A 13,839-nucleotide genomic window follows, 5' to 3' on the forward strand; every position below is an offset into this window, starting at 1 on the left:
GAAATAACTACGGTGGCTTCCTGTGGTCCTTCCAAAACACCTTTCCTTCCCCTCGCCGCCTCTAATACCCATACACACGCAGCCCTAGGACCGGCCCATAGCTAACTGCAACACTGGACAGCTGTTTGGGACACAAATGGAATCAAGAAAACATTTCTTACTGCTTGGTTTGAGAAGTATGTTCCAGCTTTCTTGGGATCCAAGTGCATAAAGTCAACCAGGCCAGTGAAGTATGAGAGGAAGTTCAATATAAGGCCATGTGGAGTCACCTGAAAACAAACAGAAGAAGCCAAGAATGTAAGAGACGTTGTGCAGATGAAACACTCAATGCTACATTTTCCATGACCACTGTGTATTTCTCCTCCCCCAGCTAACCCTTGACAATCTTTCTTCTTATAAAATTAAGTGGCAGGGCAACTCCTGGCTCTGGCTGTTTCTTTATTCAGTAAGCTCACCTCCCCTCAAACCTGAGGGGACATCAATCCTCCAGTCCTCGGGATTTCCATATGGAACGGAGGACAATTTGCACAAAGACCCTCAGGGAACCGTCAGCCTGACAACGTGGACAAATCGTTGCTAACTTGGTGATTTGCCCAGACTCAGAAGGCAAAACCCAAATGCATGCAAAAGGGAGATACTGACCACTCTGATTCATCCTACAGAGCCCCCCAAAAGCTAAGTAGTTAGAGGTGACAAGCACCTCAAAAGAAAGCAGTGAGGCAGATGACTGAAACCAGGGAAACTAAGTTAGATCTCCAGGTCCTCTCCTCACACCATAGGGCCTGCGCCTCTCCCGCCTCCACAGGAAACCTGTATGAGACTGAAAAGACAGAGGAGTGCAAACTCTGAAAATGCAGATTAAGAAAAATTCTGAACATCATACAGATATAGACATGGAGACATCCAGCCCCTCTCCCACCTATCTCTCAGGCAGCCAAGATATTACCCTCCTGAGGAGAGATTAATAGATCCTTTCCAGAAAAATCTGACATGCCAGAGAAGACTTGTAACCGTGACATCTGGAGCTTGCTCAAAGTCTGCTAGCTCCTGATCCTCCTGACACTGAATTCAGCCAGTCAACAAGTCCCACCCAACCAGGCACAACACATTTTATACCACCTCAATGATAAGATGGCAGTCAAAACACAAATTCAGTAGAGGAGATAAAATTAAAGTTGAGGGACTCTCCCAGAAGGTAGGATCTAGATAAATACATGCACATGTCAAAACAAAGGAGAGAAAAAACATAAGAAAATTAGAAAACTGATAATTAAGTCCAACACCATTCTATCAGGAGTTTAAGAGAAAGAAGAGGAAATTATACTTAAAAAAAAAGTGGGGAAGTGGGGGATGCCTGGGTGGCTCAGCTGGTTAAGCATCCGAATCTTGATTTGGCTTGGGTCATGACCTCATGGTTCGTGGGACTAAGACCGAACCTGGACTCTGCACTGACTGCATGGAGCCTGCTTAGGATTCTCTCTCTCCTTCTCTCTCTGCCCCTCCTCGGCTCACTCTCTCTCAAAAATAAACAAACATTAAAAAATTAAAAAAATTAAATCTTTTTTAAAAAGTCTGATAAGGGGCTAGTATCCAGAATATACAAAGAAACCTTACAACTTAATAAATAAGAAGACAACCTAATTTTAAAATAGGCAAAAGACTTTTGAACAGATATTTCTCCAAAGAAGATATATAAATGGCCAGAATACAACCAGTGCATGAAAAGATGCTCAACGTTACTAATCATTAGAGAAATGTAAACCCCAATCATAAGGAGATGCCACTTCCCACCCATGAGGACAGGTATAATAAAAATAAAAAACAAATGTTTGTGAAAATTTGGAGAAACTGAAACCTTTCACTGCAGGTAGGAGTGTAAACCGGTGCCATCCCTTTGGCTGTTCCTCTAAAAAGTCAGTTACCATATGACCCAGCAATTCTATTCCCAACCATAGGCCTAAGAGAAATGAAAATTGACATCCACACAAAAACTTAAACATGAATTTCACAGCAGTATTACTCAAAACATCCCAAAGTGGAAACAACCCAAATGGCCACCGACTAATGAATGGAAAAACACAATCTGTCATATCCATAGTGTAGAATATTATTTAGCCACAGAAAGGGATGAATCACTGATACTTGCTACAACACACATGAACCCTGAAACCATGAAAACATCATGCCAAGTGAAAGAAACCAGACACAGAAGGTCACATATTATAGGATTCCATTTATATGAAATACCCCCAAGAGACAAATCTAGAGACAAAAAGCAGAGCCAGAGGCTTGAGAGAGACAGGGATGGAGATTGACCACTAATGGGTACAGGGTTTCTTTACAGTGGTGATGCAAATGTTCTGGAATTTAACAGTGGTGATAGGATGAGCATTGAGTATTGTATGGAAACCAATGTGACATTATATATAAAAAAAATTAAAAAATAAATAGTGGTGATAGCTGCACATCTTTGTGCATACACTAAAAAAAGTCACTAAATTATACATTTTTTGAAGGATGGCTCTTCCTATATGTGAATTACATGTCAATATGAATATAGAAAAAAAACCCAGTAAATACAAGAAATTTTCTCAGAATTTAAAGATCTGCATTTCTGAATTGTAGGACAAATAAATGGAGACAGATCCACACAAAAACAAATCACCATGACATTTTAAAATAAAAGGGATAAAGATAAAATCTTTAAATTCTTCCAAAAATAAAAAATACATACAAGGAAAAGAAATCAAAGTAACATCAGACTTTTTAAGAGCAACAGAGGCCAGATGACAATGGGAACAAGGTCTTCAAATTCCTCAAGTTATTTTTGACAAAAGGATGCTAATCTCAGCTTTACTACCAATCACATGTGAGTGTAGAATAAGGACATTTTTCTACTCTGTGACTCCACTGGGAGAGGAGCTTGGCTTCCAGTGCCTTTTCCCTTTGCTGATTTTGCTTTGCCTCCTTTCATCATAATAAATCATAGTGATGAGTATCACCATATGCAGAGTCCCGTAAGTGTTTCCAGTGCATCAGTGAACCTGGGAGTGGTCCTGGGGATCCAACACACTAGGTCAGGAAATCAACCTCCCATGTACCTTTCCAATGATGCTTCTGGAGAATGTGTCATGCTAAAATGAGCAAGTAAACCAAAAAAGAAGAATATATTGAATCAAAGACTCCAATATAGGAGAAAGAGGGGAAGGAGCAGGATGACCAAGAAGGTAAGTCTTAGGATATCGGTTCTGCAGGGTTCCTACCAGGGCAACCAGTCTAGCCTGGAGGAGGATAACAGGAAAAAGGGCCCTAGGTTTAAAAACAACAACAACAACAACAACAGCAACTAAGAGATTATCTAAAGGAAAAATCTTTATGGAAAATTGTAATATAAGGAAAATGCAGGAAATACAGTATTATGAAACAGTGATAGGTGGGAAGAGAATTTGGCAAATGACAAAAACAAAGCTGATAATCAGCTCCCAGGAAAAAAGCTGTTCAAGAAATAGTCATAGTATGTTACCTGGCTCAGCACTAAATAATATGTACATCAAACACTGATTAATGATTTAACCAAAATTTAAAATACTATTAGGGGGTTGGAGGAAGGGAAGGGAAAAATTGAGAGAGCCAAATCATCATCTACCACAGTAAGAACTTAAAACTCAATGCCTAGGGGCACCTTGGTGGCTCAGTCAGTTAAGTGTTTGACTATTGATTTTGGCTCCAACTATGATCTCACGGTTCATGAGATCAAGCCCTGCATTGGGCTCTGCACTGAGAGCATGGAGCCTACTTAGGATTCTCTCTCCCCCCTCCTCTCTCTGCCTCTCCCCTGTTCATGCATACTCTCTCTCTTGCTCTCTCTCAAAAATAAGTAAACATGTAAAAAAAAAAAAAAAGTATTTTATGGGGTGCCTGGGTGGCTCAGTCAGTTAAGCGTCTGACTTGAGCTCAGGTCATGATCTCACAATTCCTGAGTTTGAGCCCCGCGTCGGATTCTGTACTGACAGCTCAGAGCCTGGAACCTGCTTCAGATTCTGTGTCTCCCTCTCTCTCTGCCCCTCCCTGACTCGTGCTCTCTCAAAAACAAATAAAAACATTACAAAAATAAAATTAAAAGAGTGTAGCGCTTGGGGCGCCTGGGTGGCTCAGTCGGTTAAGCGTCCGACTTCGGCTCAGGTCACGATCTCACGGTCCGTGAGTTCGAGCCCCGCGTCGGGCTCTGGGCTGACGGCTCAGAGCCTGGAGCCTGCTTCCAATTCTGTGTCTCCCTCTCTCTCTGCCCCTCCCCCATCCATGCTCTGTCTCTCTCTGTCTCAAAAATAAATAAATGTGAAAAAAAAAATTTTTTTAAAAAAGTGTAGCGCTTTAAAAAAAAAAAGATAAATAGAAGTATTTTAATACTATTTGACCTTTCCAATCAGCACTGTTCAAAACAAACATGGTCCATATGTAAGTCTATACCTTTAAGTTCTCTAACAATCACATTTTAAAAACTACAAAGAGGGGCGCCTGGGTGGCGCAGTCGGTTAAGCGTCCGACTTCAGCCAGGTCACGATCTCGCGGTCCGTGAGTTCGAGCCCCGCGTCAGGCTCTGGGCTGATGGCTCGGAGCCTGGAGCCTGTTTCCGATTCTGTGTCTCCCTCTCTCTCTGCCCCTCCCCCGTTCATGCTCTGTCTCTCTCTGTCCCAAAAATAAATAAAAAACGTTGAAAAAAAAAAAATTAAAAAAAAAAAATAAAAACTACAAAGAAATAAGTGAAATTTATCTTAATAACACTTTAACCTAATAGATGTAAAATACTGTCATTTCCACATGTGGCACTGGCTACATTTCTACTGTGTAAAGCCACATATGACCAATGGCTACCCTACTGGACAGAACAATTTCAGGTTGTGTGCATAGCACTACTTCAGTAAAAATTATCTTTATTTTAGAAAATAGTAATGACAATGAATGGCTTACCTTCTGTACCTGGGCTTTGACCACCAGTCCTGGTAGCAAGTTATTAAGGGTCCAGTTTTGCTCCTCAGTAGCAATGGCGGTAGAAACTTCAGAATGACCAATAGATAGACCAACAACTCCTCCGTTACCTTTCACCTCTTCAATAACGCAGTTCAGATAATGACCCACCTTCAGTTCACCACCTGCAAGCCCCAGCGCCCCAAAAGGCAAAATACCTCCATGAGAAGGGCTCTTAATTTGGGTTCAAGTAATACCTGAAAAGATCCATGGTTTACCTGCCTAGTTACCATGTAATACCCATGTTCCCAATCTCTCAGTGACCAACTACAAGAGGGGAATAAAGTGACCCTGACTGATCTGGAATCAACACCACTTAAAAATATGAAAATCTCAACAAGGCAGGAAGAGTGCTGGCTCAGAGGCCCTGGGGGCTCAAATTTCAGGGAAACCTTCTAGGTGAGAAAAAGCAAAACTGGTCCATTGGATCTAAACCCTGTCACTCCCTGACTCTTCACACATCTTCCCTTTTCTATCAGCTGGGATTAACACTGATTTTAGCAAAGCCAAACAGCTTTTGGGGTCACCATTCTGTCATTTTACTCACCAAACAGCATTTAAACATAATCCCTACACGTACCACCTCACTACCATGTACCTGCCCCTCTTTTTCCCCTCACCTTTGTTCTTCTGTCGGATATATTCCTTGGCTTTCTGCAGTGGCAGGAAAGCTCTGGCCCCACCAACACCAATGTCCACTAGGTAGCCGTGGTCTTCCAGGCTGGACACAGTGCCTGTGAGCAGCTGGAAGAGAAAGCATTCCCCAGAGTTCAAAAGTCAAAGGTAATGGGATACACAGCAAACATCTCCTACCAAACATGAATGTTCCCATCATCGATCTTGACATATCATCCGTAATCCTCTCCCACTCCCCCTCCCAATAACTTGTAACTGTAAATTTCAATCCCACTAGAGGATAGAGAAGGGAAAGACATCAACTTTAATTCTCCATTGCCTTGAGGGATCTTATGGTTTCCAGTCAGTGAAGAGTGTTATAAACAGGTGGGGAATGACAAAGAGGGGTTTCTCCCCCGAAGAATTTCCAAAAGATAAGAAAGACTATTATGTTACACAAAGAGGAATAAACCAGATGGCCTTGCAAGGTCACTCCCAGAGCCATGACTAATCCAGAACTACTCTTCTAGCAGTCATCATGTCTTTTCTAAGTGCCTCCAAGACTTCGAAAAAAGAGAAAAATCTTGCCAACCTCCTGTACATTTCATCAGGAGCAGTGTGAAGTTCCAATCTGGCTCTTACTAGCCATTTTGTCTTTGGCAAGTCACAAACCCGAGTCCATTTCTCAAATGCACAAAGGTATACCTATCTGCCTCACAGGGCTGCTATGAGAATTTAAGATAAAATGTCTAAAACAGCGCCTGCCAAACAGCAGGCTCTTGATGCTTGTCAATTTCCTGCACCTTGGGTTATTTTCATTTCCCTTCCTACCCAGCTTTCAGGTCTGTCCCAAACTGACTGCTTCTACCTAAAGGTTAAAAGATCATATTGATCTCCTTCCTTTCAATTACAAGAGCACTTAGATGAGTGTAGTTTATTCGAGCATGTTTTACACCTATTGGACATTGACACTTGGAGCTAATTTCTCCTGAATCTCCACAGGACTGGGAGACTCAATAGTGAGCTCCTCATTAGTACAGCTGACAGACTAATTGCCCTGACTACCTGTCTCCTGCTCTCGGAGAGCAGTCCTCAAGCGTTCCCTACAGATGCCAGATAGCCTCTGAAAAAAAAAAAAATCTGTAAAGAACAAGTCTTGGTAAGCAAGGCACTTTGTGGAACTCCTCACTCCTGCTAAGCCTCCTTGAAGACTTTTTTTTTTTTTTAATTTGGCCACCAATGAACCTTCCCTTTCTCCCCTCCAAGGTAGTGTGATTACGTTCAAGCCTTCAATTTCCACTAAGTACCCAAGCACCCTAGAGACTGTCCTTCTCAGGAAAAAACCCACCCCTGTGTGTAAGCTGAAAGTCAAAGGTCACCTAGATACTCCCCAGGAGGCAGGCCAGGAAAAAGGCACATGGTCTGCTCCTCTTCCTTGACCTGATACATACCATGCCAGGCTTCAGGGCCTCAGCAGATAACACTTCGTTGACATTTTTGGGGTTCAGAGATAGCTTGACACTCTTTTTGCCCCTTTCTGTGAAGCCCACACTGCTCACCACACACCTCACCAGCATCCCAGGTGAGAAGAGTTCAGGCAAGTGGGCCAGGTCCTGCACAATACAAATGAGAAAATTCTGATACATACCCCTCCCCTGGACCAATATACCACTGCCCAACCTTGGCTCGGTGGTTTCTCATCCTCAGACCCCAAAGAGCCCAAAAGGCGGATGAAGAGGGTAACCACTTGCCCATAAAGGAAAAGGGATCTATGGCCAAGTCAGTCTTCACTTTCAGTATGAAGCCTCCGTATCTCCCCAGAACAGGCAGATGTAAATGACTTGTCAAGAGTTGTCTGTATTCACCATCTCCGTTTCTTCACCTCCTGCTCCCTTCAGGTCACTGCCTCTATGTTCCACCCCTCACACACCACTTTATCTCCCAATAAAATCACCAGTGACCTCCATGTCACTAAATCCAAATCTGTTCTCCAGTCCTTCTTATATGTGACCTTTAAAAAGCATTTAACACTAGCGCCTCTCCTTCCTTTTTTGAACATTTCCTCCCTGGCTTCCAAGCCCTTCATGTGCTGGTTTTCTTTACTATCCCTCTGGCCCCTCCTTCTTCCAACAGCGACTCTCCTACTCAAGACGTTAAAATACTTCAGGGTCAATCTTCCTCGACGATCAGTATTTACTCGAGGGTCAGTTTTTCGGTCTCTTCTCACTCTATTCACTCCTTCTAGGCACCCCCTTCCCTCTTCTTAGCTTCAGTCACCACGTACACAGAGCAGTCACACATGCACATTTCTAGCCCAGACCTGTCAGAGCTCTGGAATCACCTGTCTACTGGATGTCTCCACCATTCCTCAAACTCAACACAGCAAAAAAAATAAAATCATCATCATCTCTCCCAATCCAGGTCCTCTTTCAGGGTTTCTATCTCAGGATGGCAAGGCTGACCATCAAGTCAGGTACAACAGAAACCCAGGACTCATCCCCCATATCAAACCCATCAGTGCCCATGGACTTTTCCTCCTCAGGCCGCAGGAAACCCTGAATGCAACCTGCCATCAGGTGGACTACTACAGTAACCTCCTACCTGGTCTCTGGGCAACTACACATGCCTCTTCAATCTATTCTCTGTGTTGTCTACGTACGAATGTTTCAAGGGCTTCCCGCTGGTTCTAGAATTAAAAACTAATCCTTAACATGACTTAGCCTCCAGCTAGCTCTCCTGCCCCATCCCACGCCACTTTCCCTTGCTTTCTATGCTGTAGCCACACTAGCCTTCTCTCAGCTCCTTCTGCCTGAACTCCTTTCTTTATTTACCTGGTATACCCTCATCCTTCAGATCTCAGCTCAAGCATTCCTTCCCCAGGGAAGTCTCCCAGGCTCCCTAGGCTAAGTCAAAATCTCCTTATTAAAAAAAAAAAAAAAATTAAAATTAAAATCCCCTATTATAAACTCTCATGGCACCTTGCACCTGGGCTTCTCAGCATTTAACAAAGTTGTAATTTAACATCTACCTAAGCACCATTTAGTTCCAGTTATTGAGTACATTCAGGTCTCCCTTACCTTCAGAGGTTCTTCTTGAGCCACCTGCTCATTCAGCTTTTTGGTGTAAGCATCACAGATTTCAGTCACTTGCACAAAGCCCTTGAGGCCATTGGGGAGACTCACCACCAGTTCCAGTTCATTTACCTCTTTCACACAACCCAAAATCCGCATCCCCTCACACAGGGACTAGAAGAGAAAAAGTGAAATGTGTACAATAGGGAAAAGACCAATGAATGAGATCAGGGGTTGTGGCTTCTAGTCTCAACTCTGACTTATAATTTTTTAAGTTTATTCATTTTTGAGAGACAGAGAGAAAGAGAGTGAAGAGGAGAGGGGCAGAGAGAGAGAGGGAGACACAGAATCCCAAGCAGGCTCCAGGCTCTGAGCTGTCAGCACAGAGCCCGACGTGGGGCTCGAACTCATAAACTGCAAGATCATGACCTGAGCCAAAGTCTGATGCTTAACCAACTGAGCCACCCAAGCACCCCACAACTCTGACTTCTAAAAGCTACAGGAAATACATGTTCATGTGTCACATGACATGTGTCAAATACACGTCAGAACACTTATCATTGCTGGCTGAGCACCGTAAAACAGAACTAGGATACTCGAGGACTCTTGCTTTACTACAAACATCCCACACTCAAATGCGTGGGGGGGCAACAAAATGAAGGAAGCAGGTCAGTGGAGACAACGGCAGGGTGGGGTGTGGATGTCAGACCTAAAGGGTTAAACCACTACTCAGTTCCATGTGATTACAAACGAGGAAACACGAGCTTGTGCTGTCAGCACTCTCAAATTCTTACAAGAAGCTAGAAAGCACATTTTTTTTTTTTAACGTTTATTTATTTTTGAGACAGAGAGAGACAGAGCATGAACGGGAGAGGGGCAGAGAGAGAGGGAGACACAGAATCGGAAACAGGCTCCAGGCTCCGAGCCATGTGCCCAGAGCCCGACGCGGGGCTCGAACCCACGGACCACGAGACCGTGACCTGAGCCGAAGTCGGACGCCTAACCGACTGAGCCACCCAGGCGCCCCTAGAAAGCACATTTTTTAAAAAGTTTATTTATTTTGAGAGAAAGAGAGCATAAGCAGGGAAGCAGCAGAGAGAGGGAATCCCAAGTGGGCTCCGTGCCGTCAGCACAGAGCCTGATGCAGGGCTCAAACTCATGAGCCGCAAGATCAGGACATGAGCCAAAACCAAGAGTTGGACATTTAAACAACTAAGCCACCCTGGCACCCCCAGAAATCACATTTTTATGTGAAATTTTCTCTAATGTTAACAAAAAGTTAAGAAATTCTTCTTCTGGGGGACACCTAGGTGGCTCAATCAGTTAAGCATCCGACTTCAGCTCAGGTCATGATCTCACAGCTCGTGAGTTCAAGCCCCATGTCAGGCTCTGTGCCTGGAGCCTGCTTCAGATTCTGTCGCCCTCTTTCTCTGCCCTTCTTGCACTCTCTCTCTCTCAAAAATAAATAAACATTTAAAAAGTTTTTTAATAAAAATAAAAAGAAATTATTTTTCTGAGCGTCATAAAGAACAAACAAAATACCTCTGCAGGCTGAATTTGAATCTTTTCCTTAAGACTTATTTCACTTTTTTTTTTCTTTTTTACAACATATATCCCCAATTATAATCTAAAAATCTAAAGTAAATTAAAAGACGACTTTTCCAAGAGAATCTCCACAGCTACAAAATGAAATAGAAGTAGAATGGTTGTTAAAGTTATTGCCAGTTCTAACCTATGAATCTACTAATTCACAAGTTCAATGAGGACATAAGCACAACAAGGGGCTCAGCAGTGGCTAAAAAAACAACACATGATCCCAGGCACTGGTTAACAGTCAAAGGCAATAATGCTCAATTCTGAGCACAAACTCCAAAAAGTCTCTACAGGGGGGCATGCACACTCACATACACGCACACATGTGTGTACAAAAGGAATGAAGGAAAAACAAAAGGAAAGAGGGAAGGGAAACATACACAAACTTAAGCAACCAAGGTAGTTTTAGAACAAGATCAAATTGTAACAAACCTCAATACTAAGGATTTCAAACTTCTCTCTTATAGACTTGCTGTTTTCTCTCTTTTCGATTTTCAACTTTTTTGTTTTTGCTGGCCCTTTCTGGCTCTTTTTCCTTTTGGTAGATTCCTCTTCAGTAGAAATCTACAGAGGGGAAGAAAGATCTCAAGGAATGAAGAGAAACAATCCTGGACTTTCCTTCCAATTTCAGGTCACCTGTCACCTTGCTTCGTTACTCCTTCACTGCACCCCCTTCCAGTGTTCCTGTAATTCCCACTCCAATGTCATCTCTTCCATTCTGCCACCTTTGTTCAAGCCAAAGGTGGGAACCTTCGCATTTTCAAAAGCCCCTTCTCTTCTGTGTTCTTCCTCCCTTGACTGGGATGGACACTGGCATCCCCAGGATGAGAAGCAATTTGGAACAGTGTGTGAAAATGGAAGGTGGAAACACGGAGACCAGAGTTAAACTCCCAACACCACCATAACAAGCTATGTGGTTTCTGCTCAACCACATAACCTCTCTCAGCCTCAGTTTCTCATCATGGAATGATGTTCTCTACTCCACTGTAGTTGGACAGATTACATAAAATCCATATAAGACCACACAATCAAATGTTAGTTCCCTTCCCTCTAGCATTTGGAGCAATGCCTACTCTCGGGGAAGATGGTGAATTTTAATGCAAATTCTGACCATTATACATGGCAAGAATCCCATTTAAAAGTGCAATCACCAGCTCCTTTCTCACCATACTTTAATCAATTGAAGTATAGTTAACACACAATGTTACATTAATTTCAGGTGTACAACATAGTGATTTGACAACTCTACACATTATGCTATGCTCACAAGTGTAGCTACTATCACTATAAAATGCTATTACAATACCACTGACTATATTCCCCATGTTGTACCTTTCATGACTTATTCCATAATTTTTCTCTCCATCCTTAACCAACATGGCAAAAATTCCTAAGAATAAGGAACAACAGCACTGCAAACTCAAGTACTAAATGCCATGTTTCAAAAAATATAGTCTCACGGTGGTATGGACTCTCCAACAAGTTCGTTCACTTTACAAAAGCAGACTTCCAAAAGAAACAAATATGGAAAATACCACATTCTCAAACAAGGTTATTCTTCACAAGGACACTAGAAAGTGTTCAGTGAGTCTTACCAAACAAGCACACCACTTACATCAAATAAGTTGTCTTGTTCAACCGACTGCTGGAAAGCTTTCTCTGATTTGTGGGTCTTTCTTGTACCCCCTCGGGGGAAGCTTTCTTCCATGGTTGCTGTGTTTGAGTCTCCTAAAAACAATGCAAAGAGTATCAGTGAGATGTTGCGTTGGTGTCAGATTTCCTAAAGGCTGTGATCAGTGGTCAAGAGGCAGAACTTTCTAGCACCAAGGTGCTAAACAACATTGAGGCCTAACAAATAGATGGTTTGATGCTAAGCCTCAAATAACCTATAATTCATCTTTTCAGTGGTATCTGCTTCAAAACCACAAGTTCATACACTTCCTCCAGAAAAAGAAGTTCTAGATCCAGTGTAGTAAATGTTATAGAATAGCTACAGAGAATAGCTATAGAAAGAGACAAATGAATATATAAATCCCTATTCAAAGAACATGCACAATTTTAAGAAAATAAAGCAATTATGCAAACAATTTAAAGTACAAATTGGGGCCACTGGCTGGCTCAGTCAGAAAAGCATGCAACTCCTGATCTTGGGGTGTTAAATTTGAGCCCCATGTTGGGTGTGGAGATTACAAAAAAAAACAAAAACAAAAAACAAAAAACCTATAAAAAATAAATAAAATACAAATCAGGGGCACCTGGGTGACTCAGTTAAGTGTACAACTCTTGATCTTGTGGGTTCAAGCCCCGCGTTGGGCTCTGAGCTGGGTATGAAGCCTACTTAAAAAAAAAAAAAAAATGCAAATCAAATTATAAGCAAAGAAATAGGAAATGATAAGGCTTCAGTAAAGAAGGCAAGCTTCCTAAAGAAGATGCCTTTGAGCTGTTAAAAGATGAAAAAGATTTTGACAAATGGAAAAGGAAAAGCAGAAGGAATGTGAGAAAAGGCATTCACTTAGAGCCAAATATTTTCAATAATCACCAGCAATTTGTCAAAAAATTGCTCAAAAAGTTGCTGTTTCCTTTCTTTGAAGAACTGTTCCACTAAACCACAGGGAGAATAAATCATAATAATCCCAGTTAAATTGTAGAACACAGATGGGCTTTTTTTGTGAAAGATTTTGAATTAGACAGGAATAGTTTAATGTCTACTTCGATTAAGTCAGAGTCTTAATTAAGGGAAGAAAGAGAACAGCAATCAAAAATATACTGCAGGCTATAAATTGGACAGGAAGAGAGACAGGACTGAAGGAAAGTAAACAGTGCAAGTCAATTGCAGTACAGAGAGACACCATGCGAATGAGAACCAGGTATAAGAGAGAACGGAAGATAGGAGAGATTAGTTGTGAGAGACACTTAGTATAAGGATCTAAAAAGGCTTTAAACTGTAGAAGAGGTGAAGACCCACTGGGAGGCTTGGATTTGGAATCAGGAATAGGTGGGTCAATGTTTCCTAGAAATAGGAAAGAACCGAGGAGTCTAGTTTGCAGGCAATTTGACCTTAATCTCACTTCAGACAACGGGAAACTGAAGCTTCAAAGAGGCGATGCAGCGGCATAGAAGGAACTTAAGCAATTTGCCAGGGACAAAGCCTGATGTTACAGGGACCACTCGAGTAGAGCCAGCTTCTGAGCTGGGCTGGGGTGGCCGAACCACTCACCCAACCCTGTAGGTCCATGGGAGGGACCCAGAAGACCTAGCCCTGGGACAGTCCTGGAAGCCACGAGGTTTCCTCCTTTCTCGCCCTTGTCCTCGCTTACCAGCCCCGCGACGCCAGCACCTCTGTACTTCCGAGCCGGTATCACTGGAGACACACGCGGAGACCAGCACACCCACATGCCACCACAGCTCCCCCCGGAAGCGAGGGCGGGCCTAACGCCCTACTTCCGTTACCATGCTCGGTTCTTCAGAACGGGGTTGTGCGGGAAGGGGGAGAGAGATTTAGAGACAGGAAGCGGAAGGGCGGGACTCCGAGCCG

The 13,839-nt window shown here is 42.8% G+C and overlaps 1 protein-coding gene across 2 annotated transcripts in view; it reads right to left on the bottom strand.

The window, feature by feature from the left end:
• Nucleotides 1-13,765, bottom strand: part of PDCD11 (programmed cell death 11) — a 43,281-nt gene extending 29,516 nt beyond the window's left edge. For both annotated transcript variants that reach the window (XM_060641601.3, XM_060641600.3), the window contains exons 1-8: nucleotides 13,622-13,765; nucleotides 11,920-12,032; nucleotides 10,737-10,868; nucleotides 8,718-8,885; nucleotides 7,092-7,253; nucleotides 5,646-5,769; nucleotides 4,969-5,150; nucleotides 162-269 (exon numbers count right to left, since the gene is read on the bottom strand). In XM_060641601.3, coding sequence (XP_060497584.3) covers nucleotides 162-269; nucleotides 4,969-5,150; nucleotides 5,646-5,769; nucleotides 7,092-7,253; nucleotides 8,718-8,885; nucleotides 10,737-10,868; nucleotides 11,920-12,012 — 969 coding nt within the window. In that variant the 5' untranslated portion in view covers nucleotides 12,013-12,032; nucleotides 13,622-13,765. The remainder of the gene's footprint in view (nucleotides 1-161; nucleotides 270-4,968; nucleotides 5,151-5,645; nucleotides 5,770-7,091; nucleotides 7,254-8,717; nucleotides 8,886-10,736; nucleotides 10,869-11,919; nucleotides 12,033-13,621) is intronic.
• Nucleotides 13,766-13,839: the final 74 nt, after the last annotated feature.

This window comes from Panthera onca, chromosome D2 (genome assembly GCF_046562875.1).
Source record: "Panthera onca isolate mPanOnc1 chromosome D2, mPanOnc1 haplotype 2, whole genome shotgun sequence".
Classification (NCBI taxonomy): domain Eukaryota; kingdom Metazoa; phylum Chordata; class Mammalia; order Carnivora; family Felidae; genus Panthera; species Panthera onca.